General features: G+C 41.0%; 1 protein-coding gene across 4 annotated transcripts in view; it reads left to right on the forward strand.

The window, feature by feature from the left end:
- Window positions 1-531: 531 nt before the first annotated feature.
- The window catches only part of LOC146382265 (monocarboxylate transporter 13), a 33,670-nt gene continuing 13,767 nt past the window's right edge, over window positions 532-20,434 (forward strand). Inside the window, exons 1-6 of one of the 4 annotated variants that reach the window (XM_084932765.1) lie at window positions 532-5,511; window positions 7,048-7,317; window positions 7,809-7,952; window positions 8,032-8,738; window positions 9,032-9,272; window positions 10,856-11,641. In XM_084932765.1, the coding sequence (XP_084788891.1) occupies window positions 7,083-7,317; window positions 7,809-7,952; window positions 8,032-8,738; window positions 9,032-9,272; window positions 10,856-11,061 (1,533 nt within the window). In that variant the 5' untranslated portion in view covers window positions 532-5,511; window positions 7,048-7,082 and the 3' untranslated portion in view covers window positions 11,062-11,641. Of the gene's footprint in view, window positions 7,318-7,808; window positions 7,953-8,031; window positions 8,739-9,031; window positions 9,273-10,855; window positions 11,642-20,434 lie in introns of those variants that run through there. The other 3 variants (XM_084932769.1, XM_084932767.1, XM_084932768.1) reach the window with 3 other exon arrangements.

Below are 20,434 nucleotides of genomic sequence, written 5' to 3' on the forward strand. Positions count from 1 at the left end.
CGCTCTGTGTGTCTGCCCTGTTAATTTAGTCCCTGCAATATTTCAAACTGGTCATCTGTGGCAAAATCCTGAAAATTCCAGTGATTTGGCTTCGTTTTTCTGAAGAATGATAGTGGTAAGTGCTAGACTCGCCAACAAAGATGTCCTGTGACTAGTTTATGCCTGCCTGTTAAATCCTTTCAATGTGAAGCAACGGGAGTAGGGAATGTTCGGTTTGTGCTGGCAGAAGCTTAATGTGTAACACTGTTACTAATGCATTACATTATTTGGTGTTAGTGATGGAACCTTTTTTGTTAAAAAATACAACTCTTTGCCAAGCTAATGCAAGAATGTGGCATCTCCCAGGGCGTGCAGCACAAAGGCTGTGAACCACAAATGTATTGTTTTTATCACTGAAATGTTTATTAGTGAGGTTTACAGGTTGCTTTGAGCTCTTTATCAAACCAAACACTGCTGATTATTTTTAATGTAAAAAAAAAAAAAAAGGGGGGGGGGGGGGGGCAGTAGAAGACCTGAGTTCGGTTGGCTTGTTCTTCCTGCTGTCATCATCAAAAACACTGCCATCTGGGCAGGCCCACACACACCTGTGCTTTCTGGGAGTTTGCCACGGAGAGGCAAGCAAAGACTGAAGCATTCAAGCAAAGGTGGAGAGCTGGGACAGAAGGGTGATGCAAGGAGAGACTGTCCTTCAGGTAGACTACAACTTTTACTCTCTTCAGCCATTTACATGGTTGGACAAATACATAAAAAGGATACAGAGAGTGATTTTGGAGCAGAAACATAGATGGAAGTGAGTGAGAGAGGCAATACTTCTTTTCTGTGTTCTACCAACTTTTCTCCATATAAAGCTAACTCCTTCACCAAACCCGTGTTATCCCCAAGGGGTTCATATTCCTTCACATATGGACTGAACATTGTAATTCCTGTGGACGCCCGTACAAAGCAGCCTTGGGGCAGCATCGATGCACCTGTTCATGTGGCATGAATTACCCGACATCTACATCAAAAGGGTCAAATCTATACCCCCCAGGGCATGTTTTGGCTGAGTTTGCGTGTATCTGCAGAATTTTTGACAAGGCTGTCAGCCACTCTCCAGAGGAAGCCCCTTCCAATTCCCCCCTCTCTTCTTCACTCACTAGAATAATTCACACTCAGCTATAAACAAAACCGACTGCCAAACATTCTTGGGGGCTGAGTGTGTGGAGAAGATTGAAAGGATATCTGCAAGTTTTTGAGGTGTGTGAATGTGGGGTGTGTGCTGCAGTGTGTGTGGGTTGGTGCGAGTGATTGTGTGATATGGTTTTTAAGCAGGCTTGAATCCTAAATGATCATTGACTAAGCTGTTTTGTGAAGGAGAAGAAGACGAAAGAGTGGGGAAGGTGCCAAGGGCCAGTTTTACAGAACACGACCAGCCTAAAAATGAGCTCCAAAGACATCTTTCAACTCTCACTGGCTTGGGAACCTTTAGTGCAGAGTTCAAAAACTCATTGGTCTTTAATTAAAACATCAGAGGCTAATCAAAACGGTGCCCTGTTGCATATATGAATTTATAATGAACTGAAACATATTATCCACTTTTTCTTTAGCTACAAGGACATTTGGAAACTGGGAAGAAAAAAAAATACCCAAAAGATTTAAATCACTCTTGCAATCCTTGATGTGGTGTGTGTGTGTGCATGTGCCAAGCCTCCAGTAGGATCTGAGTTAAGATTTGTCTTTCATTGCAGACAAACAGACTGATCGGTTGAAGTTGATTTGCTGGACATTTGGCTGCACTGCTAATCAGAGAGCAGGAATGAGGTCCAGTGGTCTGATGCCAGCAGATTCTTTTCCTGTATGATTACAATCTCTTTGTTCTTTTCCAATGACCTTGGCTCATCACACAATCGAGTGTCTGATTGCATCACACGTAGCCCCCGACTGCCTCGTTAGCTTTTATGGCCATTACTGTGGTGCATGTGTGAGTGGCTGTTGGACGCAGTCGGTGTGCATCAGGGAAGTTCTGTCTTGTCTAATACTCTCATTGCTGTGTGTTGGTGACATGCACAAATGTTAAAAATGCAAATTTACGTTCACACAGCTAGTGTGAGGCAGTATTGATTTAGCTGGGTGGCAATTTGCTGCTAATGACACAAAGAGACAGACAACCATTCACAGTCACAGTCACACCTGTGGGCAATTTAGAATCCCCAGATAATCTAACCCCACAAACTGCATGTCTGTAGACTATGGGAGGAAGACGTACCCAGAGAGAACTCATGCAAACCTCATATAGAAAGGTCTCGGCCAGATGGCAGATTCAAACCCAGGACCTTCTGGATGTAAGCCACAGTGCTAACCACTGTGGCTCTGCTACCCATTTACCAGACTGTTGATTTAATTACTTCCAATGGTCCTGCAAGCAAGCGCGACTGTGAGTGTAAATTATGTCTGTGTACTGGCCCTGTGGAGGACTGCCTAACTGTTTGGACTGTGCCACAATGATGGCCACAACCAGAAGATGGGTAAATATATGGATGGATGGTGCAATACAAATCTTTTAACTGAGGCTAGTGTGGCTAAAAATAGTGCACACAGAGGAAGTGTGTAACTAAAACACCTGTTGCATTAGAAGAGTGAGAGGAAGCTGGCTGTCATGTAACTTCTATGGGCTTCTTTCAAAGCAGTGTTCTGCATGTCACTTTTGTTGCATCACCATCGTGACTGGAAATGAAGAAAAAAAGAAACAACAGCAAAGCTTTAGTCAGCATTTCAGTTAGCCGTGCGTGCAGCAGAATGAATGCAACGCTGGCCATGAAGTATGCTACAAATGCAATGATCATTATTTTGCCTGTAACATTGTGCTTTTAAAAAACGTAACATGGCTCTGGATTCCCTCATAGGCACAAAGATCTGAGACTGTGTATGAAAAACAGAAAGTTGACTTGTTTGGTGACGTGTGGGGGCAGCCCGTGCAGACAAACACGTCTCTGCTGCAATAACAATAACAGACATGAAGCCAGATACAGTGAAGACAGGCATCAGAGTCCACCCTCCACTGAACAGCACAGTTAATAACACCACCCTGTGCACTGTGTCAGGCTTCAGCAGCACATATTCATTATTCAGGTCTCCATCTATACCACTATCCCACCTTCCCCAGCATAGATTTGTAATTCATCACCCATTCTTATAAATCTTTAATTGTTTTAAAGCACTCGTTGGTACGTGTATGTCTCTGTTCTGGGCATTACAAGCAAGCTTTCGCATGAACGTACAATTATTAAAGATACTCTAAAATAGACTGGGATAATTCTTCTGCTGATGTTACATAATAGGAATACATCCAGGAGAGGTAGACTGGTCTAAATTATTACCTGGGTGTTGGACAGATGCAGAGAAAGAAGATTGATTCTTTTATTCCATCCCCCACCGTTTCTCTGTCTCTCTAAGCTCTAATACCTAAACAGCACTGCCACGCAGTGACCTTCACCACAACACAGGAAAGCTATTTGAAATTTGAATTTACTGAAACAAAGAGTGCGAGTCATCCCCAAATCACATTTATGGATATTATTTTTGAAAATATCAAATTCAAAATAGGTTAAGAGTACACAGAGTATATATACTTTTACCACTGACAGAAGATTTAATGTGATCAATGAAGCAGGAAGGATCATTTGCTTCCCTATTAAAGGAAGACTTCTCTCTTTGCTGCCGTCTGCTGACTCACAAGCCCACATAAACTTGGCCCAAACAATGTGCACTTGGCTTTGTAAAGATCCACACTAACAATCTGGCACACCACAAACATTGGTACCGTGCCTCTTTAGTGAACTGTAAAGCTCATAAAAGAGACAGTTCATGAGCAGAATTAATAGTTTGCCAAAGTTTATTGGCAGGTTGTACCACTGAGAGATGGTTAAAGGAGGTTTACGAGGCATTTGTCCCAGGTGGTTGTGGGATAATGATGTCACATTTCAGTCAATGTCCTTATTTTACCTTTGCTAATGAATATGTCCGTGGTACACAGGAATAGAGCAGATGAATCCATCTGATTCAAACACATTCAAACTAAAATATTATTTATTATGTTATTTTAAAAACAGCACCGACTAAAAAGGACACCTCATGAATCAAAACTCAGTTTGCTAATTTAAGTATTTTCATTTGAAATAAAAAAATATATATTTATCTTTAGTTTTTCCCTTGAAGGAATCCATTACTAATCATGGGATGACCTTTTTGACGGGATCATATCTTTTTACTTTTACATGGTGTAAACAAGTGTTGCTTTGAGCAAGCGTGCGCTCCGGGCACCTTTTAACCAACCTTGCCATTTTCTCTTTGGTATATGACGCATTGATCAGAGCAGTCGTGTTAACTGTCTGCAAGGCAGCAACAGAGCAAGCGTATCACTTGTGAAAGGACTTGCTGAGCTCTCAGCTGTGTTTTGACATGCCCGGCGCAGAATACAGTCTCAGTTGTCTGAGCTTGTAGCTTTATCTGCATGTGTGGGTGGTTATCATGGACCACAATAATATGGTCTGTCTTTATTTGTCTATTTTTTTTTACAGATTTCATTATGTTGCGGTCAGAATGTACATGTATTTGAGGGGTGTTGAAACACACAACATCTTCCCTATTGAAAGATACTGCTCTATTAAAAGTAGTACTAGCACGCAAGGCAAAATCGTGGTTTTAAAAAACCCAGGATGTTACAAACAAGTGGCAGATTTGGGGATTTGATTGAGAAGCAAAGGAGAACATACGTTTGAACGTATCGTAGTGATTTGTTAACTGCATGATGGACGAGTCACACTCGTGGTCAGAAAGTTCTGAGTAAACTGAAGTAGCCAAGTTCTCTAATATGAAGCTCTTAACTGATTTACTGATACATTGTTTCCACCTTTGATTGTTGTTAGTTAGTCATTGATATTAAATGTTACAGAGAAATGCATGATTGTGTTTATGGTGTTACTCCTAGCAGATGCTAATGTCCTCATAGTAATTATAGTTTTTATACGTTTTATACGATTTAGCCGAGAAAGGAAAACGATGGTGTTTAAATCTGCACGTGATCTTTCCTTCTGAATACCTCTCGCTCGCTCTCACACACACGCACAAACACGTTTACCAAACAGCTGATAAGACAAGTTTAATAAAACTTTGCACTGCACGTGTCTTTGTTTTCAACATGTCCAGGAACCGTGAGGTACAAAGGTCTATCCAGGTTAGCTGTTCACATGTTGCTCTTAACCTTTTACATCATTTTTAATCCTCTGCTGTATTTTATTCCCTATCTCCTTGATTCCTTTACTTAACCCCTTTTCTCACGCTTATTGTCCATGCTTGACTTTTGCACCTTTTAACCTCTAACACGAGAAGACGAGCTGCATCTTTTCCTGTGTGAGTAACACCACTACAACCTCAGCATGTGACAAGCCGCTTATGCTTAACAAATCCCACCAAGCTTGGACAGCTGCCCTACAGGAGGAACATCATGGCTTCATACTGACCAAGAAAAGTAAGGTAGCTATATTATTTTACATGTATCACATGTGAAATCTAATGCTTTGAATTACACTTTCATTCATCTCATCTTATAATGTTGTTGAGCTGTTGGGGTCATGATCCGGATTTAGGTTCAGACCTCTTTCATTCAAATCACACAGAAGGTGAATAATCTCCATAATTGAAATGCATGAAAATCCTCTGTTCTCTATGCACTCTGTGCAGTTTCATTATCAGTTTTTGTGTTATGTATGTTTCATCAGCAGGTAAGGGAACTGAGCTAAATCCTATGATGTGTGATAAATTGTGCTCTGACTGTCGTCCAAAGAGACCAAGAGACATTTGTCTCTTGGTCTCTGTGTCTAACAATAGACACACTTTACTGTTGTCCTTTTTGGACAGATGCAGAGAAAAATGAAAAATGTCCTTTTTCAGACTAAACGCTGGTTGGAATAAAGAGGTGTTGAATGTCTTGATTTATGACAAATGTTTCATGTTTAGTTGATTCAGCAGGCAGAGTGAGTATGGCTTATTGAAATGAAATGCTGCTTAGACAAAGACTAATCCAGCCCTCGAGATTTTAGTCTTGTGGACACACGTGGTGGTCAGTTTGAGGCAGACATCAAAAGAAGTAAATGGACTGTATGTACTTTCTCATGACCAAAGTTACATTGTCAGTGTTATCCAACTGCACCACACAAGTCATCATTGGTCAGTATTGTTTGGTGGGAATTACAGCTGGAACTAAACTCTTAACCTAGGAATCAACATTCGCTCAGTGAGTGTTTATGTGAAGGAAAAACTATTAGAATCAAAAACCTCGTATTGACTTCCACAAGATTTTTCATCCTATCTGGATTTTCTCCATAACACCTGGAAATGAAACTTTATGTGGGGTCCCAGTTCATCGTAAAAGCTTCTCTGAGTTTTTGTCAGGGCTCTGTACACGAGCCAGGTACATATTACTCAAATATATCCACCCATATATTTTCTTAACCACTTATCAAACTGATGACAGCAGGGAAACTTGAGTCTAAGGGTGGTTGTACTGTTACACTTTTGAAGTACAGTGCTCTGTGCGAGGTTGCTGAAGTTGCTCTGTTTTTAGGGACTAAATAGTTATTGGAGACAGAATCGCAGCTCTGGCTCTCAGACATACCTGGGCTGGTCTTGTTGTTGCATGCATTAGTAATTCTGTTCACTGATATCATGATGTACATTTTCATATATTAAGTACAGCAGTTTGGTACTGTACTTAGAAGGTAACTTTTTCACTTAGTACTGACAAATTTTAGCCAGAGGTATCCAGATACGTCTTTCTGTTTAATGTATTCGTGTCTAAAATATGTTGATTTGCATCTGAAATTAAACAAGAACATCATTCAGATTTAGTAGCTGTTCTGAATATCTTCAGTGCAGAGACACCAGCCAATATCTGTTTACAAATTAAAGTCTCTTATGGAAATTAATATCTTGCTTAACAATTTGACATCAAATGTAAAAGCACCCAAAAAAAAAAAAAAAAAAATAACATACTTGTTTTTCTCCCTGTAGATATGTGACTGTTTAAGAAGCCAGCACAAGTGAACATGGACTCTGCATCGAGAGCTCAGAGGAGAAGGATAACCGTGGCGGCAGCTGCAGCCCCCGACGGGGGCTACGCCTGGTTCATCCTGCTCTCCTGCTTTCTAGTTTTTGGTCTGACCTTTGGGGTCATTAAATCATTTGGTGTATTCTACATTGAGATACATCGATACTTTGAAACCACAGCAACAGGTACATCGTGGATCACCTCTATTGCAGTGGCTACCATTCACATTGTAGGTAACTATCAGCAAGTTTTTAATCTTAAGCATGTCTGTATTTAATACAAGCGTATGGAAGCGAGTGTGGTGAGAGTAGACATCGGAGCATCCCGACACGTTTTCCTATTTTGACAGCATTATCTCGATGCGTTTACCCTTTAAATGCCCTCCACTTTTTAAGTTATGGCCACCAGGTGTCGCTCTTCTACAACTTAAAAAATTGTTAAACATTTGACACCCGGTTCTTTTCATGCTGAATTAATTCTACTGCATTAATCACAAAACTACCAGGAGAGTACTCAAAATAATAAGATATAATTTTGAACCCAACTGTTAGGATAGTTTGGTTATATAAATTATATAGCTGGACAATAAAGGACACTCTTAAGTCGATGATTAAAATTCTAAGCAAGTTACAGAACAGATTAAAAAGCATCTGTTATACTATGAAGTGTGTAAATGTTGTTATGGAATCAGTTATATGAGTATGTCCTATGTGTCCATTTGCAGCTCCAGTGGCATCTGCACTCAGCGCACGATTCAGCCATCGTGCTGTAGTGATAACGGGGGGTCTGATGTGCAGCTTAGGAGTTGTATTTGGGGCTTTTGCCAATAACCTCACTGAACTCTACTTAACAGTAGGGTTTCTAAATGGTAAGTGATACAATGCACACAAAACCAACCGAAAACACAACACAGAAAATATCATATTTGCTGTTTTTCTTTGCTGCAGGATTTGGCTATGCTTTAACGTGGACGCCCACAGTGACCATGCTGGGCTATTACTTTGAGAAGAGGCGCCCGGTGGCAAATGCCTTATCCAGCTCAGGAGAATGCATTCTTACCTTTGTCCTCACCCCTTTATTTCAGCTGCTGATTGACAGCTTCTCTTGGAGAGGTGCTCTGCTGATCTTAGGGGGTCTGCAGCTTAACCTGTGCGTAAGTGGGATGTTGTTGAGGCCCCTGAAAGCCACCAAAGATCCTACTAATGGCAGTGAGATAAAAGCTGCAGAAGAAAGCTTGGAAATCAGATCAGTCTCTAAAGAGGACTTGGATGAGGTCAAGTCCAGCTGCCATGTAGGGAAAGAGCTGGAGGATGCTGATGAGTGGAGAGTGGAACTATGTTTTGAAGATCCCAGTGACAAACATAATATGACTGAAGAATCAACCAACAGAACTAAGTGGACTGAACTAAAGAACAAAATTCTTCTATATGTAGATTATACCCTCATTACAAATGCTCAGTTCATGATCTACTCTATGTTTGGGGTGTTTGCTGCTCTGGGTTTCTTTGCCCCAGCTCTGTTCCTGGTTCCCTATGCCCGCAGTAAAGGGATCGAGGAGTACCAGGCAGCTGCTCTTATGTCCATCTCTGCAGTGCTGGACCTCTTTGGAAGAGTGTTTTTTGGCTGGGTGGCAAACCTGAGGCTGATAGAGACGGTGCGTTCAGTGTAATAATAAACCAGACCTAGAACCATACTTTGAAAATCACATGATAGCAAAGTGCTGCTTATATACAGTATTACAGATCAAACAGATATGCCTGTTGAGCAAGAAATATTGTAGGTGATGGGTGAAACAATAAGTAAATCATTACAACTTAATATCTATGGAAAGGTAAATAATGCATTGATACTTGGGATGTTCCCGGCGACTCATTGAGAAAAAAAAATGTAACTAGCCCTCTAGTCTGAAACTAAGAAACACTCTAATGCACTGTTTCCCATTTCCAGGTGCAGCAGCTGACGGCTACAGTGATTCTGCTGGGTACAGTGTTACTGCTATGCCCGTTGGCTACCTCGTTTTCAGAGCTGGTTGCTTTTAGTGCAGTTTACGGGCTGGTGTATGGTGCAACGGTTGCCATTCACATCACTGTGCTGGCTGAGGTTGTGGGCATCCAGAGGCTCGGAAGTGCACTGGGGTTCTTCATGCTTATACGCAGCAGCGGAGGCCTGCTTGGACCACCTATTGCTGGTGAGTGAACACTGAAGACAACAGACATGTTAAACCTTCTGTGAATATCGCAAAAGAAATGGATTTTTAACTTTATGTTGTTGCTGTGAAACTCATCCATTTAGGTGTTGTGACTGCAAACTAAAAGGTATAATTACTGAATTATTGCTTTATATTAACATTTCTATTTGCAAAGCTTTAGAAACATTTCAAGGTCGCAGTGTCCCCTCACATTATCCAATGCATAAAGTCTCACACAGTGGTTGTGCTTATGCATTTTTCTACAATGTAACTGCAGCACACTGAAGCTCAGTGGAATCAAATGAGATTTTGATACCTTGCTTACATTCAGTACTGCTTTACAATTAATAATGGATTTCATCAAATGTCCATCTGACAGAATCCTTGTTATTCTATTTACACTTTCTTCTGTATTTAGAAGGCAAGTGGGTAAAAATCACATTATGATGCTACTTTATGTTTATTTTACAGCTGATCGCTTCCAAATATGTCTTTTTCTTGTTAAAGAGAGGCTCTTTCCCACTGATTTTTCCTTCTGTTACACCGCATTGCAACAACAGCTGCAGTAACTATGCATGCAAAGCAGAAATAAAGAGCAAAGAGATGACAAATGGCAAATAGACGCCTAATTGGAAGTGCATGTGTCCTTTTTTCAGCTATTTCATCTCACCACCTTGCCAAGATATATTTAAACGAGTTGCAAATATGCCATCATACATCTCCAGTAATCTGTCTGCGAATTTAATTAAAAAGCCATTTCTTGAACTAAATTACAGTAAAATGTTTTTCTGCTCCTCTCCTCTCTCTGTGCAAACCAACACATACCATGAGCCCCGCCTCCCAAATCAGCGAGGATTTAACCTGATCATGGAGGTTGTGACTCACATTCACACACAACACTAAAGAAAAGCAGTTAATAGAGATTAGAAAACATCCGGTGTGATTTGGCATGCAGACAGACAGATATGCTGCCTTTGGTGGAAGATTTATGGTTATTTGATTTTTTGGTTTTTCTTTAAACAAAAGAAAATGTTGCATAGAAAAATATCAACAAATACTTTTCAGTCCTCCCCCAGTTTCTTACTTTCCTGCTGACATTTAAAGAATTTTTTTTATTTATTTAACTCCCTAAAAATCTCTTAATTTGGATAAAAGTGACACCCCCCCACATTTAAATGTTGAATTAAAGAACACGCTCAAGGCTGAAACTGACCTCAAATATAGTTAAATGCTCATTGAAGTGAAGTAGATGCAAATATAGCCAGTGGTGTCCTATTTTTAACTTAACATGGTTCCTCTGACACGGAGGCTATTTCTAACTACTTCTACTACTTTGATGACCGGAGAGTTGATGGATTTTGAGGATGCATCAAAGATTCTATTTATGTTTCCTTCATGTGCGTCGCTGGCTTCATTGCCTTAGGATGAACCTAATGTTAGTGCAATCCAATTTCTGCCTCAGTCTTTTGCTTGTTCATGAACAATAACATAGCTTAAACATTGTTGTGTTTGTTGGTTTTTTGACAGCACAGGTGAATTCCAGTGATGAATAGATGTTGTCCCACTTCTACTTTCCCTTTTAGGATTCTTCATTGACAAGATGAGTGATTATGGGACAGGTTTCCTCATGGCAGGGGTGTCTCTCATTGTCTCTGCCTTGTTCCTGCTCCTCCTCCACATAATGAACCGAAGAGGTCAGGGCACAGCTAACAAGAGCCAGAATACACACAAGGACAACAAAGGACAAAGTCTAGGAGGGGAAGAAAAAGGGGAGCAGGACATGACATGACAGGATTTTCTGCAGTTGGTGAGTTTAAAATGGTGACTGAGCCAAAGATTGCCATCAAAAAAGGCAAAAGAAGAAAGCAAGGATTGGCAAGTTAAACGTCAAAAACTGTCACCCTGCCATATGTTTCTTTTACGTACACAAACGTCACACAAAATTTCCACTTAAAATAAAGAAATTGTCATTTTGATATAAACACTTTGCAACCCTCTGTTTACTTTTCACAAAGCACAGTTTTACAAAGCGATCTGTCTCGTTTTTATTATTTTCAGTATTAGCAGTGTCAGTTCTGCAGGCATGTTTGCAGTCAGTGGATAGGAACAAATGTATTGGGGTTTTTTTAAAGATGCATTTGAGATTAATTTCAAGGAAGAGCAAGCAGAAACACATGAAAGGGCTAACCGTTTTTAACTGAATGTTCAATGCTTTTTGTACCAATAGACTGACGAGCATTTTGTACGCTCCCCGAAGCACTGGAAGAAAACACTGGGCTCCCTCGTCTGCACAAAGCTGTAGTAATGATAAGATTTGACCTGACCGTTCACAAGCTCATTCCCATATGTTAATAAATACAACTTTGTTACTGAACGTCTTTAATCCTTGTATGGATGATGTGTCTGCATGGACGAGTGCGGAGCTGCTACTTTTAAAATGCAACTATGGCTCCCTCCAGTGACAAGATACTGCTATTGCATTTGCAGCCTTCCTAACTGCAGCACTGAGCTGAAAATGCTGATACATACAGATCACAGAGAGGATTACAGACTATTGGGAAAAAAAAATTAGTTGCAGTTAGTTGTATGAAAACCTAAACTGTGTGAAGCATCCTCTCCTTTACTTTCAGGCCCCTTGTAAACAGCCCAGACTCTATCTGAACTATTCAAAGCTTCAACATTGGAGTTTGAAACCCACCGGGATTTTTTCCTGTCCTATGCTACACAATTTTTGGTACATGCAAACCCTGCAGTAATGCAAACACACAGTAACGAGTGTAAATAAATACATCCCTCTTCATAAACCTGTAATAACGAGATCCAAAGTGAGGTTTACAAGCAGTGGCCCACGCTGGAATGCCCCCACACTAAGAGGCATAAGATATGCAGACTCACACAGGCCAACACACACAGCAAAGGCAAAAGGCTACAGAAATGAAAACTCGCCACAACAAGAGAGCTGCTCTCAGAATACCACAAGGCTTTGATCTACCAGACAGGAACAAAGACCTAATCCATGTTTCATAGGAGCTCTACATGAAAACCAAACACACACATTCATTCACACACACTCGCAGGCACACAGTACGCCGTGGCTGAGTGCCAAGAGACGGATGTGACTACCTATCGTCAGGAAACGGTTATTGTTTTCTGAACTGAACAAATGTGCATTTTCAGACCAGTAAAATCAGAAACTAGGGCGGGTTATGCAGTTTTCATTTTCAGTGTAAGGACTGGTTTATTGAACCAGTGATTTGCAGACCATATGAGAGCCATACACTTACTCGTTGTTCCAAATTTTCACCAGCTCATCGTTGTGGCTGGGACAGCCTCATTCTGTCCCCCGTCCTATTTTAACACTTGTGCACGGAGCACAACCGAAACAGACAAAAATCCTTCCAATGTCCGTCAGCTCTGCTGGCATCCGCCCACAGGCTGCCTCATTTTTACAACCAATCAAAAACAACAAAGCAAAAGCCTGTGACAGTGATACTGTAAAAGAAATGTTTTTCTGCAGGATTATCTCTACGTAGTTTGAATAATTCGAGTTTACCAGTATGGATGATTTGAGCTTCGTGATCAGCTTTTGGAATATAAATGATGTTTAGTCGATACCAAGGACCCACAGTGTACCAAGAAAAGAACATGACTCAGCAGCATGTTGTTAATTTGACTATGATTTGCAATCAGACATCTTATCCATACTCATCAGAATAAAATATCCAGAGTTATTCATTACATGTAGGGATGGGTACCGGTATCCGGTGCCATGATGGCACTGTGCAAAGGAGGCAACACCTCGAATCCGATAATACGGAGCCCCGGAGGGGACATGTGAGAAAAAAAAATTAAGACGGACTTTTGCGAGATCTTGCAAAACTAACTCGGGATCTCGCAAAAGTTTTGCGAGATCTCGCAAAACAAACTCGGGATCTCAGCTCTCGCAAAACAAACTCGGGATCTCGCAAAACTTTTGTGAGCTCTCGCAAAACAAACTCGGGATCTCAGCTCTCGCAAAACAAACTCGGGATCTCGCAAAACTTTTGCGAGCTCTCGCAAAACAAACTCGGGGATCTCGCAAAACTTTTGCGAGCTCTCGCAAGACAAACTCGGGATCTCGCAAAACTTTTGCGAGATCTCGCAAAAGTTATAGACGCATTCTTCCCGTTAGCTCGAGACCTACTACAGCCGGGAGGAACACCGCTTTCCCGGCACATCGTGCCTCGACCTCCCGGTCGGCTTTGAGCCAGCGTCCGAAGAATGCGGCTAAAACTTTTGCGAGATCTCGCAAAAGTTTTGCGAGATCCCGAGTTTGTTTTGCGAGAGCTCGCAAAAGTTTTGCGAGATCCCGCAAAACTTTTGTGAGATCCCGAGTTAGTTTTGCGAGATCTCGCAAAAGTCCGTCTTAATTTTTTTTTTCTCCCATGTCCCCTGTGGGGCTCCGTACGATAAAACACCTGGCGACGCATAGCGTTTTTTTTAAAAGCCGAAAAATGCGCCGTATTTGATAGCTTGCTGCGAGACCTCACACCGAGCACATCTACTGCGGGTGTGGTGCCTGTTATCGGACCCGGAGTTAGCAACATCCCCCAAAAACCCGAAGAGGAGAGTCCTGACCCCTAGCCCTGCCAGTGTAGCAGAAATGATGAGGATGATGATGCAGCAGCAGCCGTTCTTCTCTGCGTGAGTAGCTTAATGTTGTTCGTGTGTAATTTACGTTGAGTAGGCTAACCACGTTATTAAATTAATGCATGTAAGGTGAACTAGCAAACATCATCATAGCTACATGCGGCTGTCTTCTTGTTTGATGGCAGATGCTCCCTTCACCCTGGCCAAAAAGGCTAAAATGACCAAAGAAAAAGTGGAAAACAGCTAAACATGAGAGGTTTTTAGACAAAGTTTGTGTTTTTTCCATTGTTTAAGCACTGCTTCCAGCAAAGAGTGATACCATATATGCCCCATAGCTGCAGAAAAGGCTAACATTGTTATCTCTTTACAAAAAAACAGCTGAACATGAGAGGTTTTTGGACCAATTTTGTGTTCTCCATTCTTTAAGCACCGGTTCGAGCACCGTTTAAGCACCGGCGCCGTTTCAAAAGTACCGGTTTGGTACCGGTATCGGATAAAACCTAAACGATACCCATCCCTAATTACATGAGATAGGATATTAGTTACAGAGGTCATATAGTTCCCTAAAAGCAAGACTTTGCAGCTTCTTCAGAATTATGGACCAGATGTGGTGTAAAGTGCACTGCAACCTAATAAGTCCACTTTTACATTTAAACAATTCAGTCACAATAAATACGATGTTTTCTTCATGTATTTGAGGGAAAGACCTCGTCGGTGGGATGTGTGTAAAAAGAGAAAGAGAGAGAGTGCACGAGGCGGAGAACAGTGACCTGAGGCAGCCTAAATCTGACCCTTTCAGCATCATCTCCTATAAAGACAGAAGCACACGAAGAGCTTTGAAGTCTAACATGAGTTACTGAAGCACCTCCTGGACACTTTGACCCCACAGTAGAACGCCTGAGCTGTGAGTTGCTATAGAAACTGAATGAGTTTCTTTCTTCTTCTTTTTCGACCTGTAGGTCACGGTGAGGAATTCTGCACAGCTATCCGAGTTCAAAGTTTTTAGTTGCAGGATGAGAAGAGCTGTGAGGCAAGAGGGAGGGAAAAAAGACAACTGTATCTGAGAGATGAGGAACTAATTTGGACAAAAAGGGAAACTTAAAACTAAGGTGGAGCACATGAGGTAGAGCAGTAGGCAATCAACCATAAATAAACGACAAGAGGAAGCAGAAAGACAGAAAAGAACCAATTGCTGTATGCCGGGGGAAGCGCTCAGAGTGAGCTCACACATCAGACGTTTTGCAGGTTGGAGCTGTTAGAGGATACAGTATCGTGATATTTTAGTGAACAGAAGGAAATCGAGCAGAATCACATCAGTGAAAAAGTCGTCCTGATAATGAGAAATTAATGAAACATCTAAAAAGGGTTTAGATTAATTAAGATTTATAGCAAACAGAAGCTCACAGTGTGCACAGAAATCATTACTAAAACATATCAAAGCTGTACACATGAGCAGATTTTTGATTTTAGTTGATCTGAGATGTCACAAGATATCTGTAGTACTTTCAGGGGAATGTTCTAGACTACAACGGATTTAAAAAACCAAACACACAGCCTAGAAGTTTGAATAACGAACAGACGTGAATTTGGAGTTTGTTTGACGCGCTCCCTGCCTTGAATAAACGTTCAGTTTGCAGGCGATTAAATCTTTTGTAAATAAAAACAGCCTTTTTCTGATTTTAAGGTTACTGACAGTACTGAAGGGGAGTAACTGTTTGGGCGTCATGAATGCCTTTTTGTCTGTCATCTATCACAAACCCTTCCTCTCCTTTTATCTGCAGCTCTTCCGTCCCGCACCCTCTTTTTATCTTTCCACCTTGATCTTCTTCCTGCGCTAACCCACAGTATTAAACAGCTGCCATACTTTAAATCATCAGTGACTATGTGTTGCTGTATCCCTAACACTCTTAAATAGTAAACCTTTAAGTGCCAACAAAGGAAGCAAGATTTTATTTATAACATGCACCGACCTGATACTTCATCAAAATGCTAATACTGGGTTAGACCCGCTTTTGCATTCAGAACTACTCTAATTTCTCATGGCGTGGATTCAACAAGGTGCTGGAAATTGAATTACATCTCCTGTCATTTGTGTCAGACTTTAGTTACTGGAGCTCATCAGTGGCTCGTTTAGCAAATTAGAAGGAATGCCACTGCAATCACCACAAGTGAGCCTCTGTTTCCTGTTCTTAGCTGACGGGAGCGACATCCAGTGTGGTCTTCTACTGTTGCCCATCTGCTCCAAGGTTAGATGTACTGCATACCTTGGCTTTAATCAGAGGTTAATTGAGTTAGCGATCTTCAAGCAGCCTGGCCATTCTAATCTGACCTCTTAAATCACCTTTCTCCCCCATTCTGAGGCTCAGTTTGAACTTCAGCTGGTCGTCCGTATCCCGACTCCATGTTTAAATACACTTAATAATAATAAATTGTGTGTGTGTGTGTTATAGTATAGATAAAGATCACGCACATCAAAGGCCAATCTTTGCATGTAGTATAATATTTGCTTCATTTGCTAAAGTTCAGTTTTCAAACTAGAAAACAAAAAAGCAAACACATGAGAACAATCAGTAAAATTACAATTAAGTCACAGATTTGTGTAACTGATCCCAACTGGTTCCTCAGAGTTTACATTCTGTCAGACACATTAAAACTGTCACGACCGCGGTGTGGCAGACGTGTGGAGTTGTAGAAAGGACCCAAAAGGCGGCAGCTCTGGTGCAGGTGAGTATTTATTTACAGGAGTGGGTACAAACAGCAATGGTGGGTGAACATGAAACCGGAAACCTAAACTGGGTAAAACTAACAAAACAAACCAGAAACGAAGATGCAGGGAGGTCCGGGGAAATAGACATGGAGAGATGCAGGGAGACCGAGGGGAAACAACACAGACGAACCAGCAACTACTAGGACAGAAGACACAACTTAAATACACTCAGAGAACACAGGGAGATTACACACAGGTGGGGAACACAGCTGGGAGTGATTAACGTGACGAGACTAGGGAGGCAACTGAAAACACTCACATAAGACGCAGACCTTCACAATAAAACAGGAACTTACACATGAAAGGACACAAACTACGAAACGCGGACTTGATACAGGAACACACGGGCAGAACAGAGTAAACACTAAACAGAGGAAGAACAGAACTAAAATCGCAATAAGAGAAAACACAAAACGCTGGCTCAAAAGGACCCAGGATCATGACAAAAACCAAATGCTGGGAAGCAGCGAAAGCCTGCTGGACCTTTTTCAATGTGACATAGTGAAAAATAAAACAAGGTAGACTTTTATTGCCGTTTGATACACACAACATCAAAAGGAGGACATTAAAGAGTTAAAGTGCTGTAAAAACTTGCCCTCTGCTCCGTATAAGTGCAACAAAGCTCGGGTATCCTTCTGTCACTTCTGGCACAGCATTGCAGGATGAAATCATGTAGCGTGATCATCTGATTACCAAACACAATTTATTATCAGAATTTTCCGCTAATTGTTGTCATATGTACTGCGTGTGTCAGGGGGTTAAAGCTCATCCAAGTGGAACTTTGACTCCTGTCCACATTCAGCAGCCGAGTTCAAACTAACCAATCGCAGCTGACCTGTGACCTCTTGCGTTGACCCTCTGACCCCAACTGACAGGCCTGATTAGAAATGAATAATCTGACAAGTTTCAGCTTCAGCTCACTGATACAAACGCAGCCACACAAAAAGCTAATAAACATTAAAAGCCACACCAAAAAGATAAATGATCTATTCACCCATGCATAACTCCACAAATGGCATGTTGTCTGTCAGTTTATTTGTCACTAAACTATTTCAGAAATGTTTTAACAATTACATTTTCAGCCATTCTGGTTCCAACATCCATGTTTTTTCCAACATAGAAGGTAAATGATCAATTGGACCATCTTCAGGTAAAAAAAATGTGTCCATTACTTTGTCTTACTTATTACTGTTCTAACCAAATTAATGCAATACTTTGTTCAAAGATTCAATTCAATTCAATTTTATTTATATAGCGCCAAATCACAACAAAAGTCGCCTCGAGGCGCTTCATAGATACAGAGAAAAACCCAACAGTCATATGAGCAAGCACTTTGGCGACAGTGGGAAGGAAAAACTCCCTTTTAACAGGAAGAACCAGACTCAGGGAGGGGCGGGGCCATCTGCTGTGATTGGTTGGGGTGAGAGAAGGAAGACAGGATAAAGACATGCTGTGGAAGAGAGACAGAGATTAATAACAGATATGATTTAATGCAGAGAGGTCTGTTAACACATAGTGAGTGAAGAAGAAACACCCAGTGCATCATGGGAATCCCCGGCAGCCTACACCTATTGCAGCATCACTAAGGGAGGATTCAGGGTCACCTGGTCCAGCCCTAACTATATGCTTTAGCAAAAGATGCACATTTAACATTAAAGTCACATTAAAGAACAATCTTCAGAACAAATTTTAAATATATTTTCTTCTTCCACATATCACTTTAGCACATATTCACAAAATCTGGTAAATCTTTGGTTTTGGTTCATTTAAATGTTGCCGTGCATTTCGTCCTCCTTACATTGACGCTAATGCATAGAGTCAGCAATAAAGTCTCTGTGGACTGAATCTGCAGAAGCTCATTCCTTTATTGCTAAGATCATGGTAACAAAACATTAGACGTCAAGGTTGGTCCATGTGATTGGAATAGGTTTACTAGCTGTTGTTGTACTGCTTAATGTTTCTGTAGTACATCAGTGATTGGTTCATATTATCCCTAGAAGCCTTTGGCAATGTGTTAAAGACCCTCAGCACTAAATAACTGCTCTCCTGCAGTCTCTAAGATTAACAGCATGAGGAATGAACATTTTATCCCATTATTTAGTGCACAAAATCCCAGTATCAACAAGAAATATGATGAATTATATAGGAAAACTCAAGCATCTGTGGTATGAATGCATGCTGTGTGTACATGTTTGGCTACAGTAGACCCCAACCACAAAGCTTACTGGTACTTATACTTTTTGTATTAAGACAGTATTTAAATGTAACCTCTGTTGAAACTCACAGATTATGTCCAGATGCACAAGCTGGCCTTTGCTGTGAAACATATGTCACACATTTACCTCTTTGGCTTCTATGAAATCACACTCTCTGCTAGTGTACAAACATGAAAAAGAGGGGCTGCTCTGTCCGCTGAGCCACATCTGTCTTTGGAGAGCTACCAAACATTTCGGCATGAATCAGGCTAGAATTAATCAGTATCAGAGAGGATTTAATATGGAGTCCCCAGAGATTTGCAGACACTCCATCCTTCCAGAAACAGCTACAATGCATCTTTTTGTCCAGAGAACAGCTGTCAGATGAAAGGATTTTTTTTTTTGCCTTTCAAGAGGAGCCTGTCTCTATACAGACTGCAATCAAAGATTTTATCTTTTAGGTGTCCAGCCCCTTATCTTTCTAATTTCTGTCTTATATAGATGACACACATATAACATTGTTTCCAAAATAGTTCAGATGCTGTTCCCTGTAACAGAAACGCAGACAGAAAATGCATGTATGAATGGATGAATTTAATTTAAAAAGTACTTGGAAATTTCATCATATGTGTGAAAGAAAATCATGGACACTGGTTATCAAACGAAAGTATCCAGAATAATATAGAGCTGGGACTTATTTGGAGCAACATATGCATGCATTTAACTGATGTTGTTTTCCAGGAAAGGCCTTACACGCTAGATAAAAGTAGATGCAATAGACTCTTTTTTTGCCACAGACCAGCAGTTTTATTACTTAACTGTATTCAGAGCGATATGTTCTTATATCTTGTAGCTGCTGGCTGGATTGTTTCAACCATATCCTGATCTCGTCTTGTTTGGTTATAATCGTTTATACTGTAAATTCCACCTTTAGAAAGAAGGGCAGGATGTAGATGTGAGAACATGTCTGGGAAGCACTGCTGTAAACTGGACAGCTGAATTCCACTCCAGCATTCCAGGACCAAGTGTAATTATAACTTAGCATAAATATGGAAGGTAAATGAAACAAATAGTTCATTAAATTCCACTATCATCATATCTTATTGTCCGTGTCGTCCACCCCTTACCCTTTGCATTTTCATTTTTTTCTCCCTTGCTTTTGCTTTACTTTGTCTTTTGTGTAAGTGAGCCCAGGGGCCTCTCTCAGTGACACGGGCTCTGCTCCTGTAAAACTAATAATGACTGAGATTTGTGCGGGCTTAGCATTCTTTCTCCCTTTCAGTGCAAGACGCAAAGAATGGGGAGAAAGGTCCAGTGGTAAGGTGGTGGGGTGAGTCGGGGGAAGTGGGGGGTGGGGTTGAGATGAAGGGCGTCCTAGTTTAAGGGGGGGATGACGGAGAAAAAGACAGGGAGGCCCCTTTCCCTGAAATACACCACATGCTTTTATTGTGCATGGATCAATGCCACTGAAATCACTGTGAGTGCTCTGCCAACAAACATTAGATTGTTTTTATTCACACTTGGACACTCATTCAGACAGCTAGGTGTATTTGTGCAATTTCAGACACCTT

Source organism: Perissodus microlepis, chromosome 7 (genome assembly GCF_051167445.1).
Source record: "Perissodus microlepis isolate ML-2025 ecotype Zambia chromosome 7, ASM5116744v1, whole genome shotgun sequence".
NCBI classification, from domain to species: Eukaryota; Metazoa; Chordata; class Actinopteri; order Cichliformes; family Cichlidae; genus Perissodus; species Perissodus microlepis.